This window comes from Panulirus ornatus, chromosome 37 (genome assembly GCF_036320965.1).
Source record: "Panulirus ornatus isolate Po-2019 chromosome 37, ASM3632096v1, whole genome shotgun sequence".
NCBI lineage: Eukaryota > Metazoa > Arthropoda > Malacostraca > Decapoda > Palinuridae > Panulirus > Panulirus ornatus.
The window spans coordinates 27,083,801-27,101,856 of record NC_092260.1 but is presented as its reverse complement, the minus strand read 5'-3'; the positions used below and the strand labels follow the sequence as shown (position 1 = coordinate 27,101,856).

The 18,056-nt window shown below is 37.3% G+C and overlaps 1 protein-coding gene across 4 annotated transcripts in view; it reads right to left on the bottom strand.

The window, feature by feature from the left end:
- Positions 1 to 16,454, bottom strand: part of LOC139760636 (solute carrier family 35 member F5) — a 36,095-nt gene extending 19,641 nt beyond the window's left edge. For 2 of the 4 annotated variants that reach the window (XM_071684043.1, XM_071684047.1), the window contains exons 1-9: positions 16,135 to 16,270; positions 14,471 to 14,569; positions 13,104 to 13,253; positions 11,520 to 11,573; positions 8,473 to 8,643; positions 5,002 to 5,112; positions 3,263 to 3,415; positions 1,722 to 1,904; positions 190 to 346 (exon numbers count right to left, since the gene is read on the bottom strand). In XM_071684043.1, the coding sequence (XP_071540144.1) occupies positions 190 to 346; positions 1,722 to 1,904; positions 3,263 to 3,415; positions 5,002 to 5,112; positions 8,473 to 8,643; positions 11,520 to 11,573; positions 13,104 to 13,253; positions 14,471 to 14,560 (1,069 nt within the window). In that variant the 5' untranslated portion in view covers positions 14,561 to 14,569; positions 16,135 to 16,270. Of the gene's footprint in view, positions 1 to 189; positions 347 to 1,721; positions 1,905 to 3,262; positions 3,416 to 5,001; positions 5,113 to 8,472; positions 8,644 to 11,519; positions 11,574 to 13,103; positions 13,254 to 14,470; positions 14,570 to 16,134; positions 16,271 to 16,326 lie in introns of those variants that run through there. The other 2 variants (XM_071684044.1, XM_071684046.1) reach the window with 2 other exon arrangements.
- Positions 16,455 to 18,056: the final 1,602 nt, after the last annotated feature.

Below are 18,056 nucleotides of genomic sequence, written 5' to 3'. Positions count from 1 at the left end.
CAAAACAAATACAGATATTGAGTGGTGGCTAGCTCACCATCTTCTGTGGCAGGATTGCTGATGCACTTTTCCAAATGGGACTTAACAGAAATAAACCAGATAACCGGTCTTGCTGGATAATAGATGGTCTGGTACTATGTTTTTACTATATAATAAACACAAACACCACATTTCGTTAATATTACTCACCAAAGAACATGGTAAAATCAATCTGATCTTCAGTTGGAGCCTTTCGCCTGAGAAAAACCATATAACAGGCATAAAGAATAGCCCCAACTAATGACCATACCACACCAACAGGAATAGTTGTATTCTCAAGACTGATGTCTTCTACACTCACTAAAACCTGCAATATAATTCAAAACATACCAGTTACCTTATTACAGTGTCTACTACTAGATTATAAAAAGTTATGTTTTTCATAGGTGCTTACCATTTTCTGTATTAGCAAGGTTGCTAAAGTGTGAGGCAGGGTAAGCTTTTTATACCTATTCAAAGGATGGTGGTTAGTTATGGAGTAAGAGAGGCAAAAGCAGGGTCTGGAAATCCTTCTCTCCTGTATCACCTTCCAAAAGAAGGATCATACACTGGAATACATATACAATGAAGATCCTAGCTAACCAATCAACAACACAGTCATCCCCTTTCTTATGAAATTCATCTGCAATACTATCCACTCCAGCAACCGTGCCATATTTCATCTTAAGCAAGGCTTTCACCACCTCTGTTTTCTTAACTAAACCACTCTCCATGACTCTCTCACTTTGCATACTTCCTTTGCTGAACAAGGAAGAAACATAGCTAAGAAACCATTGGTGTATCTATTACTATATCATACTTAATTGCCATTTCCCACGTCAGCGAAGAAGTGCCAGGAAACAGACAAAGAATGGCCCATCCACTCATACACACACACATATATAAACACCCATACACGCAGATATACATATATATACATATCAACATATACATATATACATACTTATACATACACATACAAAGACATATAAATATATATACATGTACATATTCATACTCACTTGCCTTCATCCATTACTGGCGCTACCCCGCCCAACAGGAAACAGCATCACTACCCCGCTTCAGTGAGGTAGCACCAGGAAAACAGACAGGCCACATTCATTCACACTTAGTCTTTAGTTGTCATGTGTAAGGCACCAAAACCACAACTCCCTATCCACATTCAGGTAGCTTAAGTTGTCCCCTGTGGAGTCTGAATCTCGGAGATAATGACTAATGCTGATATGCTTTGTGCTAAACAGAAGTTGGTATTACTACATTATCTACAAGTATGGTAAGGTTTTTATTTTTGACCTAAACTGTAATGTGCACAGAGTGAAGTTGGCTGTCACTTGGCATGCTGGCCATGAACTGCATTTGACCCACGTGGAAAGACTGACATAACATTTCAATTCATTTTGAGGTGTTGAATGGCTAGCCTGTGATGAAATTTGTAAGGACAGTGGACACAATCAGGATAGCCTACTCTGCTTCAAGTTCAATCACTAAGATCAAGCCCTTTGCAATGCAAGAGTCTTCTGACATTAGTTGTGCATAAAACTTTTTTTTTATCCCTTAATTAAGCATATATATATCTAAATATGATGCAGCATCTCTTAATTTTACTGCAACATAATCTTCAAAAATTCAAGTTCGTATTGTGAAGCTAATAGAATTCATAGTGCAACAAATTCTATACTCACCACACCCACAACCATTAAAATAACTGAAGCTAACTTGGAGAGTGTAAACTTGTCTGAAGTAGATGATGGGAAGATGGCTGCAAGAACAAGGGTAAATAATCCTGATGTTGATGAGATGACATTGACAACACCAGCTTCTGTGTCACTAAGTGCTATTTGATAGCTATAATTTCCTATGAACCACTGAAATGAACAAAGGCAGTATCTTAGCATACAAGTGTTATCAGTAATGATGGTACCTTGCAAGTCATATATCAAAAAGGAAACTTTCTCAATCTATCCAGCTATCTATCTATCACCAACTCTGTTCCTATTTACATGTGGTGGACAATATGCATTTTGCTATGCATTTTTTGTTGGATCTAATTCCTTAGAACTGGAGTTCCTAATCCTATAGGAAAATAAATGGCAGAGACACCCAATACCTTTTGAAAAGGAAGAGGTGCGCAATAACCTTAGATAAAACAATAAATTGGTAAATAACAAATACATTAAAATATGGGTAACTAAATCAAAATATATTGAAGAAATAAGGAAGACCCTTTGGGTTTTGTCCTATCACCTACTCTACTTCTTCTCTTCATAAATGATCTCCTCTCTTGAAATTCTAACTCCCTTCAATCTTATGAAGATGATTTCGCTTTACTCACTTCAACTGACATTTTTTCCCTCCTAATACTTGCTTTATCTCTTGTATTGAACATATTTCCTCTCTCAATTCAGACCCATGCAAAATCATGGAATAGGGATGCAGTAACCAGCTTATTCTCAGTGATGCTAAAATGATTTCCCTCATTATCTCTTCCAAGTGTAACTTGTTTCACTGGGTTCATTTTCAAGTGTTACTTGCATCACTTGCTTCATCTACAAAATACAACAGTTCAACCCTGTTAAAACATAAACATGGACATAACAACATCCTCCACTCTATCCATTAATCCCCACATATTCAAAATCTTAAAGTCTCCTTCACAAAAGCTGGAGGTGTTGTACATGAGCCATAAGTTTCTGTATTGTGAAGAATTTAAATATCTACAGGGTTTTCATTCACCCTAGTATGAAGTACTTCTCATATACCTGGCATGATCCTTTATCCATATCTCTTCTAGCGGGAGTGAAATCAAAAGCCTTCCATCTCACTAATTCTCCAAGCATCACCTCTATCCAACTATCTTTTTCTGTATTGCATCTCTCCCTGTCCTACAACTAATTATTTGGACTGGGAGAAAGATGCATCAGAAACAGACAAAGAGATGTTATTTTTCAAGGAAAATGTGCAATATCAGTCTATGTGCTGGATAAGTGAGATACAGTGAAAAGGTGGCACAAACTAATAATGCATGGAATGGCTGGTCATCATAACAAAAATGTGAAAAAAGAATGATAATGATAATGGAGCACTCCTTACTCTAAATTTTCAACATATACAACAGGAAATCACAGTTTCACAGGAGCTAATACCTCCAACTGGAATGCCTCAGACAGAAAAATGGGGCTTATATATCAAAATTATGCAGTTTATCATAAGACTGAAGACTTACCAGTAAGCAGAATATACTTGAAATTTTCATGACCTCCTTAACAGATAACTTATTTGCTGCCTGTATAGCCAACTGCTCAGCACGAAGTGATGCAGAGAAAGAAAGGCGTGACATCATGGCATCCATTGCCTCAGTTTCTGACATCTGCCGTACCTGAAATTAGTGAACTCTTTATAAGTCAGTTGTTCTAAATAAACAGAAAAAACTGGCAATGAACATTCAAAAGACTCAAAAGCAATAATAAAGGTTCCATGATAATCATTTGCCTGTACTCACCATTAGCAAATGCCTGTGGATACTAGAAAGTCATGGGTAGCTATATATACCTGGAACTATTTACATAAAGAATGAAAGTATACAACTAAACATTACCTTCATGCAGTCATTCATTAGCCTACACTAAGGAATCCCTTCAAATAAAAAACACACAAATAATATCTGCATTCCAAAATTCTTCCAGCAAAGGTAGTAGTATTCACCACAGTTAAGGGATATGTAACAGTTTAACCTAACAAGTATATAACGCTTTGTAGTAACTGAAAATTATTCCAGGCCAAAATCATTATGCATTACATTCATTTATCAAGGAACGTACAACATCTACATTTCCACATGTAAATAAAGCAATGAGCTGAGCATGAGTCTCATGTCCATTTTTGGCTTTTCAGTTTTTCCACTTGATTAAGTCACATAAAACAAATACTGTAAACAATTTCTTAAGACGAGAAGTGAATTGCCAGGTTCCTTGAATACCCATGCAAGTAAATGTCTCTTAATCATCTAGAAATTATTTACTAAAGCATACTGAAACATGAATCAGTGTATATAACATCACAATAGGACTCAGGTGTCTCTGGACCCTGTCTGCAAGTGGTTACAACATGGATTTTTGTACCTTTTCCTTACTGGTCAACCATTTCAGTGTTTTGCGAAGTTCTTTTGGTACATTTCTATCTACATCTCGTTTCCTCATCTGAAATAATGCAACTCTTCGATCTGCAAGGTTTGTTACAGCTTCAGCACAAGTCAGCGCCTTGACAGCAGATAAATAAAACAAACTGGTCCAGAAGCCAAAGTGGATTCTGAGCTACATGAGTCTCTCCACATACATACCTATAATTTAGTGAGCTTAAAAGCTTAATGTACATATTCTGGGTCTCAATGATTAAGCATCATCAGGCCTTTGGTTAATAAGAGCACATCACGTACACCTTTATCAGACAGATATATTCCATTAGTAAGATGTACTTCATTACAGGAGTTAAACTGTGCTTCTAAACCTACATGAGCAACCACTCTATCAGAAGCTCAAAGGATTCAGTCCAGCAGTGAGAAGTAAACATAGTATTTGAAGAGCATTTCAGAATTCCTCAATAGATAATTCAAATATTGCTACTTGGTACTAAATAGGAAAACATCTGGAAGAAACAAGATTATTCAGTCTGGAATAATCAACACATAGCCTACTATATTTCACATATTTCATGTATTCAGCATATGCCCAAAGAACCAGATAGCATTTGAATCATTCTCAAATACAGAAATAGGAAAACTGGTACAGCATGAGGCCAGTTTGATTAAAATGCTGAAAAACACAACAAAAGACATTACAAATTTGTCAGCTATCACTGGTCCATAACAGTAATGCGCAGAAGCTTTAATATGTTAATAACAATAAAACATAACACAATCATCTTCCAAGAGGTGATCATGCAGTCAAAACAGGTGTCAATACATACCTCTGTTAACTTGCTGAAGCGGACGGACTTAACTGAAGAATCATCAGAGTCTCCATCAGAGCTCTTTTCCTGTGAATCTTGTAACTTCAATGGTACATATTTTGGTTCACTCTGACAACACAACAGAGAAATGGTTCAGTGTATGTATGTCTTTTAACCCTATAATATTATCTTGATATCTAACACGATGCAATGAACTTTTCTGGTTGATATTCATTGTCAACATCTATTCAGTATGAAATATCATCATGTACAGAGGTGATAAGCCTTGTAAGATAAGGGCATATGAAAAAAGGAAAACAGGATAACAAAGATGCACTAAAAATTTAAATGCATACTTGTGAGAGACATGATAGTTTAATGCACTTGATGCACCCTATATAGATGGAAAAAGTTAAAGATCATAGATGGATAGACAGGTTAATAAACATTTCTAGCTATCTTGATTAAATGATTATCATTAAAGGAACTGCATAAATAGGAGGGTGAGAGGTTCTTGGTTAGGAAGGATCTGCATCAAGGATATGTGATGTCATTATGGTTGTTTAGCCTTTTTGGTGCTAATGGCATCAATCTATGATTACACATTAGGGTGCTCCTGAAGTCAATCTATGCACACAAGTTCCCACCACTAGCTGAATTCCAAACAAGCAAAGTTTTGTTGCCTGGCCACAAATGACAATCTATACAAAAGCTGAATCACTAGAGCTGCCTGGAGGGCACAGTGACTTGCTAATGACCATGGTGGGTGGCTGTGCACCATGTCTTGAAACTTACCATGTCTTGAAACTTGCCATATCTGTGACACCCATCACTGCCCATAGCCCCATCAAAGTAACAACATCAATGGCATGTCAACAGTACTCAAGATTGGCTAATCTGATAGTGTGTTGTTCCTATGGTGCAAGTGCTTAGCTCTTAATTCATAAGATAAACGATGGTTTTGATACTCTTCTATACATAATCATATAATTATAATACAAGAAAATTACAGTTTGTGAACGTAAATCTGCATAGTTAGGGTTAGACAATACGGTATTTCATATGTTTTTTCCTAAACTAAGAATGGGTGTCTTAATCCTTTTCATAAATCAAAATAAATTATCTTGATATTGTTTCCACGATGGTAAGAAGCTAAAAAATCAACAGTACATCAAAAGAGTTTATATGTTTTTGGATGGGTGGTGAGAGAAAAAACTGTAAAGATATTAGAGTGAAGGGCAGGTCTACAGCATCTTTGTAAGCCTCTGCCAGCAGCCACTGTCTCCTTGCTTATACTATTCCAACTACTCATAATCCTTACACTAAACCAGTGGTTCTTTACATCACCCCTGACCAGCCTCTTTCTCAGCTTCTAACCATGGCCTCTGGTAACTCTGGTACTACATCTAGTAAAGAATTATTTGCTGTCAACATCATCCAGTTGATCTGGGAAATTAAAGGCTTTTTCAAGAGAAAGAGTTTGGGATTATGTGATCTAGAATTAAATGCTTTTTCAGGTGAAAGAGTTTGGGATTATGTGATCTAGAACTAAATGCTTTTTCAGGTGAAAGAGTTTGGGATTATGTGTGAAAGGAGAGAGTTAAGGCTGAGTGTGAAAAAAATCAATGTAATGAGGTGCAGGAGAGGACAAGACAAGATGATTTCAGAATAACTCTGAATGGGGAGAACTAGAGGTAAATGAGCGCTTTAGGTACCTGGGAGTAGACTTGGCAGAGGACGGTACATTGGAAGATGAAGTGATTTAGTGGAGGGAAGACGAAGCCAATGTCATGGGTGCACTGAGGAGTGTGTGAAAGGAGAGGTTAGTATCTGTTAAGTCTAAGATTGGGACGTCTGAAGGTACAATAGTCACAACAGTGTTAAGTGGAGATGAGTCTTGGGCCCTGAATGTAAAACAATGGAAAAGGTTGGACAAATTGAAAAATAAATGCCTGTGAACAATATGTGGTGTGAGGTAGGCTGATCTACATATGTAGGGAATAACAGTGTAAGAGAACAGTATAGCTGTAAGTGCAGTATGACTGAGAGAGCTTATCAATGGGTGTTGAAATGGTTGATGTATATGGAAAGGATAAGGGAAGAAAGAATGACAGACTGACTAAGATGATTTACATGTCAGTAGTGAAGGACAAAAGGGGAAGGGATAAAGCAAGATCATATGATGAGGTGAAAGACACTTTGGGTTATCAGGGACACAGGAGAAAGAATACTTCCCACGTATTCCCTACATGTCATAGAAGGCGACTAAAATGGGTGGGAGCAGGGGACTGGAAATCCTCCCCTCCAGTTTTTACTTTTCCAAAGGAAGGGACAGAGAAGGGAGCCAGGTGAGGATTTTTTCCTCTACAGCTCATCCTCTGTTCTTGATGCTACCTCGCTGATGTGGGAAATGGTGAATATATAAAATAATGGGGAGGTAATAACAAGTAGTGGTGATGTAATAAGGAGATGGAGTGAGTATTTTGAAGGTTTGCTGAATGTGTTAGATGATAGACTGGCAGATATAGGGTGTTTTGGTCGAGGTGGTGTGTGAAGTGAGAGGGTCAGGGAGAATGGTTTGGTAAACAGAGAAGAGGTAGTGGAATAACCACATGTAGTTGGAGTCCAAGAAAACCATGGGATAGAATGCAGTGGATCAATGCATTACACAGGGGAAGAGGTAACATGTTATCAATGGAGTGAACCAGGTCATATGACAGGTCAGGGTAAACCATAACCAGTACTATTCCTTACAGATCAACCTATCTCATGTTACACATTGTCCTCTAGCATTTCATTTCAGTGAAGAAAATAGATGTCACATTTGGCCAGGGTGCATCACTTTCAAAGGAAAGAGGAGAGAATAATCTATCAAGGACCTTCTCACTCCATAGGAGTCCTTTAATTTCCCTGTTCCAGAGTGTTCCATGGCCTAGCAGCTGTAGTAACCCCATAAAAGGGTTCCTGGAGTTGTTTAATAATACTGACTTTCTGGACCCAGGATCTCCTTCTATGGTTTTCCGCCAGTACACAGGAAACTGGCCACATCCATCCGGAAGAACTACAGTACAGAAGATATATGATGTGTGTATGTAAGTGTGAGGTGAATTCAGAACAAGTGAATAAATGGTCAGCATCTCAAGAATGGAAGTTCCAACTTGGGCATGAGTGATCTTATTATATGATGAATCAGTATTTGTTTGATATGCATGCCCTGGAGGAACATGTCCCCCTATGGCCAAAAGGCTACTATTGAATATGTGGATTGTTAGGCCTGCATAACAATGCAGAATCATAAGCCAACTAAGAAATACTATCACCATCTGCCATCGTAGGACAGATTGGATGACGCACATTCCATTATCAGTCAGCAAAGGACTGAAATTTACACTGCTTGCTGGCTCTGTGAAAGGATTACCACAAAGAATGTATCCATTAATGGCAACATTCACCCAAACATTCATTAAAACAGCATGAAGTTATAAGCACCTTTTCATCAGTACTATCAGCAACAGTTCTCACTTGTGCAGGTAAATAGTGCCAGAGGACCAAATGGATTAACTTAGCACTGTCATCATTTTCTGTTGCTATGCTAGATGCCATCTGATCCACTGTGAAGATCGGAACTGGAGCAGAGTGGCAGAGTGGCATCTGTCTATTCTGCAAGAGCCCCATATCAAATAATTCCTTTAATGTACTTTAGCAAAATTAAGAATGTTTCAGATATACTAAAGTAGCAATATAAAACAAATGCAACAATATTGTGATAAAAGATTTCTGTGCACTTTTAAAATGGCACCACCATATACAAAAGTTAAACAATGTATTCTCAAATCACTGCCATGAAAAATTACTTTATCAAAATATAGCATCCAAAAAATAAAAGGCAGAAAAACTGGAAGCCACAATCTCCACATACATATAAAGTTTTTTGGACAGAAGCAAACACCACAATGAAACAATACATTTACACCAAAATAACTCAACAAACCCTACACACCATCCAGTCAATGCAATCCTAAACTCCAATCCACCAGATATACACCCAATAGGAAGTGCATTCTCTAGACATACAAACATCACACTTTCTCACCTGCACTCTGAATATCACCTATCCCTTTAACAACAGAAACACTGAATCACCATATCAATTTCCAAACTGAAGACATTAAAAAAATGACTCAAATGCCTTGCCCTTGCCCTACTCAAACACCACTGTGCTTAATGATCTGTGGTCAGAGCCATTGGAAATCACTAACTTTGATGGCTACAGAAGCCTATCAAAATGGGTCCTAGGGTTGCAAATTCAAGGTTCTAGATACCAGTTTTACCTTTACAGAAAACAGAGGTTAACAACAAATGTAGGTGTTCAGTCTGAAAAACTTTTCGCCTGGAAGTAGTGCCCCACAAGCAATGATACATCTCTTAGATTTTTAGGGGTTAGGACCTTCCAACACTCTGACTAACCAGTGAGGTAGCTTTAGCCTTTCCCATTCATCACTACCCATTAACCCATGGTAGAAAGAGCTCATTTGTTTTAGGACTATCTTTGACTAAAAGAGATTCAGCCACAATAATGACATGGCAAACACATTCACTCCAGGGAAATCATCTACCTGGCAGCTCATAGCTTACAAATAATGTGCATTAACTCAGAAGTCACAATTGGTAAAGAGAAGAGTTTTATAAAAAAAAGAGAGAGGGGAAGACAGAGCAGGGTAAGTAAAAAAAAAAATTGCTTGCAAGACACAATTTCAGAGAGAAAAGGTTTTCCAAACTTCAAAACCTATGTTTCTTTCTTCTGGCACTTTGCTCCATAAGCAATGTGAGTATACCCACAAAACGAGAAAAGACTTGCAGAAAATGTTTCAGGTAGAGACAAAAAAGACAAAACTCAAAAGTGGGAACAAATACTTTCTAAAGATGATAAAGAGGCACACCAAAGACCAACTCTCCTAATGGAGGAATGCTCTGCCATTTATGGGAGATCCACTATGTCTAAGAATAGGCTGTAGGGAGACAGGAGTGCTGGAGGGAAAGGCTGCAGGGAGTTGCTGCCAGGGAAGACGATGAAGAGAGGAGTTTGGGAGAGAGAGGCTGCAGGAAGAAGAGATGTTAGAGGGAGAAGCTGCAGGAAAAGGAGACTGTGGGACATGTGGGTGGCAAAGACTTCAAAGAGAGGAGGATTTGGGAGAAATAGAATGTCAAAAGAGGGGTGGGGCAAGGAAGAGAAAGGAGACATTTAAGGGACATGTTTCAGAAAAATGGGCATGGGAGAAAAATGATGAAAGGAGAGGGCCTGTGGGAGGAATAGGGCCCAAGGAAAGGAGGCATGAGAAAGAGACAGTGCCATCCATACCTGCAATAATGCAAAGGAAGGCAGATATCTCAAGGCCTCCACATTTCAGGGGTGATACAAATTAGAAAAATTCACTCATAACATAAATTCTTTTTACATAATCATGAATATTTTGGTGAAAAAAATTACCTTTGGTTCAAGGAGTTTCACCATGGTTTTAGTTACTCTACTGCAATAAATTTTGAACACTGAATATGCAGCATCGGTAAACAGCAGCTTGACAGATAGTCCTAGTCCCATTTTTCAGCTCTTTTCCTTGGAAGATCAAGGAGGTGATTTATACAGACTGTATCTTAAATTGGGAATGCAGTAACGATACTTGAGATATGGACAAGTTTTTCCCATTTAACTAGCATTTTACAGAAAATGTAGAACCATGATCTTAAGACTAAAAAAGTCAAATAATCTAAGCTTTCCTATCTTCAGTAAACAGGCAACTTTTGTTAATCCTTAATCACATAGTTTCATCATGAAACTTAGCTCGCTCACTCTTTTGTGTAGCAAGGCCTATAAACAGTTTAAAAAAATAAGTAAAAACTTTCAAAATGCTTTAACAATGCAGATTTTCAACTTTCCTCATTGAATGCAACTTTATTTACTTATCCTATAATCATATACTACATTATGGAAACTTGATAATGTGCACTCAGATGCAAGCTAGATTTTGCAAAAATATTTATGCACTCAATACTTGCATAATTCATGCTCTCATTTTTCAACTTGCAGCACTAGAAATCATAAAAGTTTGAATTACCCACTTAGTTAAAAAATACAAATAGGTTTTATATAACAAAAATCTTGTTAAATAATCAATAAAAAAAAGGCATACACAGCTGAGCAAACTGGTCATACAAATCTTGCAGAGTCCAAAGAACAAGCTCCTTATGCAAATGCATGAGCCATGACCCAGTTGCTTTTCATAAGAGCAGTCAAAAATGCAGTAAGGAAAGCTTCTATTAGTCTTCTTAGTAACTGTTAATTTGCATAAATGTAAAAACCATGAATGACACATAAGAAAGAAGTGCATGACTTAATTTACAAGTAAACACAACAATGAGACACATAGTAAGTCAAGACAGGTGACACTCAATACTTACAAATACATACTGAATTTACATATATAAACACACATTACCAGTGCCACATACCAGAAATGCTAAACATTAATTAAACATACCAAGTGTCTGTCTTCTGATAATGGTGAATCAATGTCACCAGTCACATCCACTTCCTGTAATGACATAAAAGACATTTAGTGAACTTAGCTGACATATAACAATAAAAGTACAAGATAAAAAGTTACAGGAATGGTCATCATATAATGGGTTTTAAATCAGATAAGGAATAAGAAAATCAAAAAGCTATATCAATCATCATATATGGCAAGTGGAAATTATCCAGGGAATAATTTGTAAAATCTAATGTAATGAGGACGAATGAAAATTATGAAATCATCAAAATAACTCTAAAAAAAAAATTACTAGACAGTTTGGAGAAAATTAGTGGTTTTCAAATTGAGGCATACACTGGTCAGCCAGCAATACACACTAAAATTGCTGAAGTATGAAAAACCATTTCTCTACTAAAAACAGGTCCTGAGAGGATTTGAAAGAGTAATGAACTTTCTCATGAGCTTGACAATCAGCAATGTGAAGACACTGTGAGTACACAATGCTAGTCCAAAGTTTTGTGTGGAAGCTGTGATCACTTCTAATCTGAAACTTAAAACCCATTGTGCACAGGATACATCTTTTGTAGATTTGCTGCTTTCATGAAAGAGTCGTTTCTGTTATTTTATACAATGTACATTTAAAATTGTGTAAGTGGAGTTGCTATGGTAATCGTCAAATGCCAAAAACCACAATACATAAACCCATATAAAATATAATCTTATTCAGAATTTAACAGTAGTAGTAACCACATGAAGTATTATGATTTAGATACAGCTCAAAACATAAAACTTGTTTTACATGTGATAGTTTCACATTTCATATATAATGACTGAGGAGAGTAACATACACTTGCAGAGAGCATATAATGGTGACAGCATCCTTGAAAATGCATGTGGAATGTCGAGATTTACAGAAATCACCTAATCCCCCAACCACCAGATGGGTCCACTCATGTATACAGTTAATTTCATTTTTTCAACAAAGGTTTTGTAGTTATATAACTTTGTTTTACTTTGATGATAATGTACACATGTAATATGGGTAACCTTGGGTCCAGCAACTTGCTGTTAAGTCAGTGGAAGGAATGAATGTGTGATCAGTAAGAGGTACAACCTCCATTTTTTCAACAATTTTCTTCCATAATTTTCTGAACTGTAGAAAATTATCAATTCATGCATAAGGTAAGAATCTACTGGAAAGAACTGTAAACAAACAAACGATATAAGAGAAAAATATATTGTGTCATACTTTATCAATTACAGTGAATGTTTTAAACCAAAGAGGTGCAAGAGCTAGGTAAGAATTCCATCTCCTCGGTATGATAAAAACAAGTTTCATCAAATCAGTTTCACTATCAATATCAATGAATGCCTAGATGGAGAGCAGGTCACCAAATTTTTGAATTTTTCCAAAATTCAAACACTGATTGGTCCCATGCCACTCAAATTTTGGAAGTTTGATCATCATGCCAAAGATGTTAAAATATAATGAGAAAAGCATGAGTAATCTTAAAAATGCTTTTTTTGTTCTACATCAAATACAAGTTAAGAGGGAAGAGCAAACAGGATAACTGAGTCCTTATTATTTACCTGATAAATATGATCATCATGGTGGTCATGGGTGCACTGATGTCTCCATGGACTCCAAAATATAAATCCCAGTAAGTATAATGAAAACATGCTGGTCTTTAAATAAGTGCTAAAAAAGGGTTTATTGAAGCCGGTGTCATGGAAGATGTACTGAAAATAAAATCATACACATAAGGAAAGCTTGCATAGACTTGAAATCAGCTTATTTCTAAATGATTATACAAATGATGAAACTGAACCCCTTGAATCAGAATTATAGTCAATAGCAAACTTCGTGATGACACTCAAAAAAGACAAAAATGTTACCCACATCCAACTAGCCAATAACACAACATGAAACAGATAAACTGGCAATCTAAACACTTAATTCAGTGGAAGATGGGCATCATAAAAACAAACCTTATTATGTTCAAAAAGGCACCTTTCTAAGTAGAAGACAAGATCCTACTATAGCAATTACTGAAAATATATTCCCTTGTTTATGTATTTTTTTTAATTATACTTTATTGCTGTCTCCAGTGTTAGAGAGGTAGCACAGGGAAACAGGCGAAAGAATGGCCAAACCCACCCACATACACATGTATATACATAAACGCCCACACACACACATATACATACCTAAACATATATACACAGACATATACATATTCATACTTGCTGCCTTCATCCATTCCCGCCGCCACCCCATCATACATGAAATGGCACCCCCCCCCCTCACCAAGCGAGCATGCAAGGTAACGCTAGGAAAAGACAACAAAGCCACATTCATTCACACTCAGTCTCTAGCTGTCATGTGTAATGCACCAAAATCACAGCTCGCTTTCCACATTTAGGCCCCACAAATCTTTCCATGGTTTACCCCAGACACTTCACATGCCCTGGTTCAATCCCCTGACAACACATCAACCTTGTTTGTAAATGAAATAATTCTACATAGTATATTGCCAGCCAGCAGTTCCCCACAAATGAAATACTATGGGAAAAATGGATTGTCCCTTCTATCAGTGGACGCCTTTTTCATTCACTTTTTCCCCAGCACTCTCAGACTCCTTATGGTCATTCAATAAATACCATTTTCTCTTCCATTCACTCTGTAACCTTGTCTACCTTCTGTATATTTTCCTGCTTTCCCATTCATGCCTCTCATATGGATACTGCATGAGATTATGCTCACTCTTTTCATACAACTATATTTCTCTATGCAAACAAATAACAACTGCTCCATTATCTCTTTAACTCTTAAACATCAGCTAATATCAATTTATGTTCTTTAATATATTGTTTTGTGTATGTCCAGCTCAAAGCTCTAAATCCTTCAAGCCCACTAGTCTATCATGAAAAGCACAACAATTTCAAGGTTATATTACCTCCGACAGTTCTGATGAAGCCACCCATATGACGTCGACTAGAAGAAGGACAAATATTCCAAGGGCCAGACGCCGTCCTCGACCCATCATGTACCATCACTGTTAAACATAGATTATTTGTTGCCTATAGCATTTACATTATTCTGTAAAATCATAAAAAAAAACAATACTTTACAATCTATGTACAAAATATACTGCTTTCAGAACATATAATTGTCATATCCTATAAAAAAATAATTAAGTCAGTGTATTAGTGATGAGTTAGCTGTCATTACAAATGACCAACATAAAGATCATATGACAGAAAAATTTCTAATTTGAAGTGGCATTTTGAAAATACACCTTTTTTTCCTTCTTTCATGCTTGTCTGCCATTTCCAACATTAGGAAGGTAGTGCCAGGAACAGATATAAACAGGCCACATTTGCATACATCCATTCTCTGCCAAGTGCAATATATGAAAACCACAGCCCCCATAGACCTTTCATGGTTTCTCCCAGCCACTTATTTGCCCTGATTCAGTCCATTAACAGCGCATCATCTCCTGTACACCACATCGTTCCAATTCACTCTATCCTGCACACACCTTTCACTCTCCTGCATGTTCAAACCCCAGCCCCAACCATCCAAAATATTTTTCATTCCACCCTTCCATCTCCTGTTTGATCTTCCCTTCTTTTGCTTTTAATTCTGACACATACATCCTTTTTGTCAACCTCTCCTCATTCATTCTCATCATATGTTCAAACTATTTCAACACACCCTCTTCAGCTCTTTCAACCATATTCTCTTTATCACCACACCTTTCTCTTACTCTTTTATTACTTACTTAATCAAACCACCTCGCAGCACAAATTGTCCTCCAAGATTTCATTTCCAACACCTCCACCACTCCTCCATACATCACCTACAGCCCATGCCTTACATCCATACAACATTGTTGGGACTATTTTATCTTCACATAAATGGGTTCCTCATCCATCTGGAACTGATCACATTCTCAGGGATACACCAGTCAAAGTTCATAATTAATCTCGATAAGTGCATAACAACAACGTTCTGGACACAGATGAAGGAAAATGCTTCATCCTCCAAAAGCAAACTCAAAGACTGGGATATATGAGGTCTTTCTCTACTCTATTTTCTCCTTCCACAGCTTCTTCAACTTGTCCTTAAATGGTGTCTGCTTTTCTACCAGTCTGACAAGTGTTTGAATCAGGCAAAGATACAGAGAAGCGGCTGTAGCCTCCCATCTTGGCGATGCCACAGATGGACTACAGAGGAAAGTTGTGCAGCAGGAGAGTTACAGAAGACTCGTGGAGAACCAAACTTAAGACTACGACCCTGGGGTTGGGAGCCACTGCTGAGGCAAACAATCATCTGATTTTCGTCTGTCCATAAATAAGGTTCTGCCTAGAACGCACTCTAATCGTAAATGACTTCTATTACTCTACTTGGGTAAAAAGAGCGAAGCATCACGGGAAAACTAGAGAGCGATGATCATAAAGGTTTCTGGTGACCAGTCAATATAAACGAGTCTGTTGGGAATATAATACAACCAAGATTCTTTTACGACGAAAGAGCAAGAGACACGTCACACAACCAATTCCAACATTCACAGACAAGGGTTAAGTACGAAATCTTTCTATATAATACCATCCTCACCTTGTGGGTAACATGGAGAATTAAATATACGTGGTGCCGCCACATCCTCATCCAACCCCCATGTTTACTAGTCCATTCACTGTCGACGACGTCTACATACACCACCGTCAGAGCAGCCAACCTCCACTGTCATATTAACCATCTTACTATTATATGTGTATATATACTTATATATTTATCATCAATACTCACGGACATATCTTTCTTTCCAAGCCTCTCTTCGTAATCATTTATTGATGCGTCATTATTCTGGTTGTCTTTTAAATGTCCAGAGATAGAAACGGTGATATCTGAAATGTCAAGAATGATTTTGAATTGCCTCACAAAATGAATCACATCTTTCGCAATAAAGGTAAAAATGCTAAATCTTATTACTCTTCTGAAATTATATAAATAACAACGATTAAAAGATAACTGCAGACACTTAAACCTAAGGACAAGGTTATAGTCTTGTGGCGATATCGAGAAAGATAAAGACGTGGTGCTTGTATCTAGACACATACATGAATATACATCTATACACATATATATACATATTATCTGGGAGATAGGGGAGACATGGCTGCAGCATAAGAAATTGATGAAAGGTTTATTGTTGGTATATAGATGCATATTCTTAAATAATTCACATGTTCATTCAAAGTACAGTTTACAAAATGTGTGCATGAATTAGAGAGCTCTGTGGCAATGCTCAAGGGATATTAGATGTGATAAAGGCAATGGCTCCCATAGATACACCAGCATATGGAGGAGTGGCACTTTTCATCTGACTCATAAATAAGGAAAAAAAGTTTATGAAGCGGGAAATACAAACGGAAAAGAATTCCATACTTTTACTGCTTGAGGATAAATGATAAAGGAAATCCCAACCAGAAGAAATGAATTAATATAGTTAAGTGTAAATTAGCATTAACTAAATTAGTCCATGCAGATGCATTACAGGTCTACTACTCAAGCAAAATCCAATAATATGACATGCAGCAGTTATTAATAATGATGGACCATCGCTTCTGTAAAGTGAGATTGAAATATCGTTATCGGACGGGATTAATGATGCATCATATATTACCCACTACAAAACATTTATGGTCAAGGAAAGCATTCTGTTAGCATTAAGATGTGAGGATTAAGGAAAGGCCGTTTACAAGGATACGCGAACACATCTCTCGTTGAGAACTTGTGGATACATGAGTTATTGTATGAGTCTGGAGTCTTCTTAGTCTTGCAATTAAAGTCTATGTTGAGGTAAATATTTATTTTTCTGAGCTTGACAAGGGGTGAGGACACAAGTTAGCGAGGAGACCGTGTGTGTGTCTCTCTCCCACTTCTCGGCGCCAGCGGCTAGTCGGGGTTTGAAATTTAACACTCTACTAATGGAATTTTCCGTGGTAACTTCCACTGTTCTATGCTGATTACAATTGTATTTTACGGGTGCGGCTATTCTAGTGTCAGTATAATAAGCAAAAAGCACAGCAATGGAGTTGTGAAATATATAGTAGACGACGTGGCAAGGGCAAAAATGTGCCTCAGTCATGGTCATCTCGGGTGAAAGGAAATATGAAAAAACTCAGAGGTGATTGAGTTAAACTCTTCCGGTACTTACAGTTCAGAGTCTTCAATATAGAAAAAAAAATGCAGAGACAAAAGGGTAAAGAATTTCACAGTATCGCTCTTTGAAAATAAACATGAAAAGAGCAGTCGGGGTACGTCTGTGCATTGTGATTTCACCTTTTTTTTTCAGATATTTATCTGTTATCAATGTGGGTATCCTCGGGCATTACGTAACATACAGGGGAGGTGGAGGAAAGCATCAGACTCTTAAGATCAATTTGTAAGTGGAGAATGTTTAAGAAGCTTGCATGGAGCACTAGCTTCCAACTGATGTCTGGGTGTGAAACCCAAGCGTTGGTGGATATGAATAG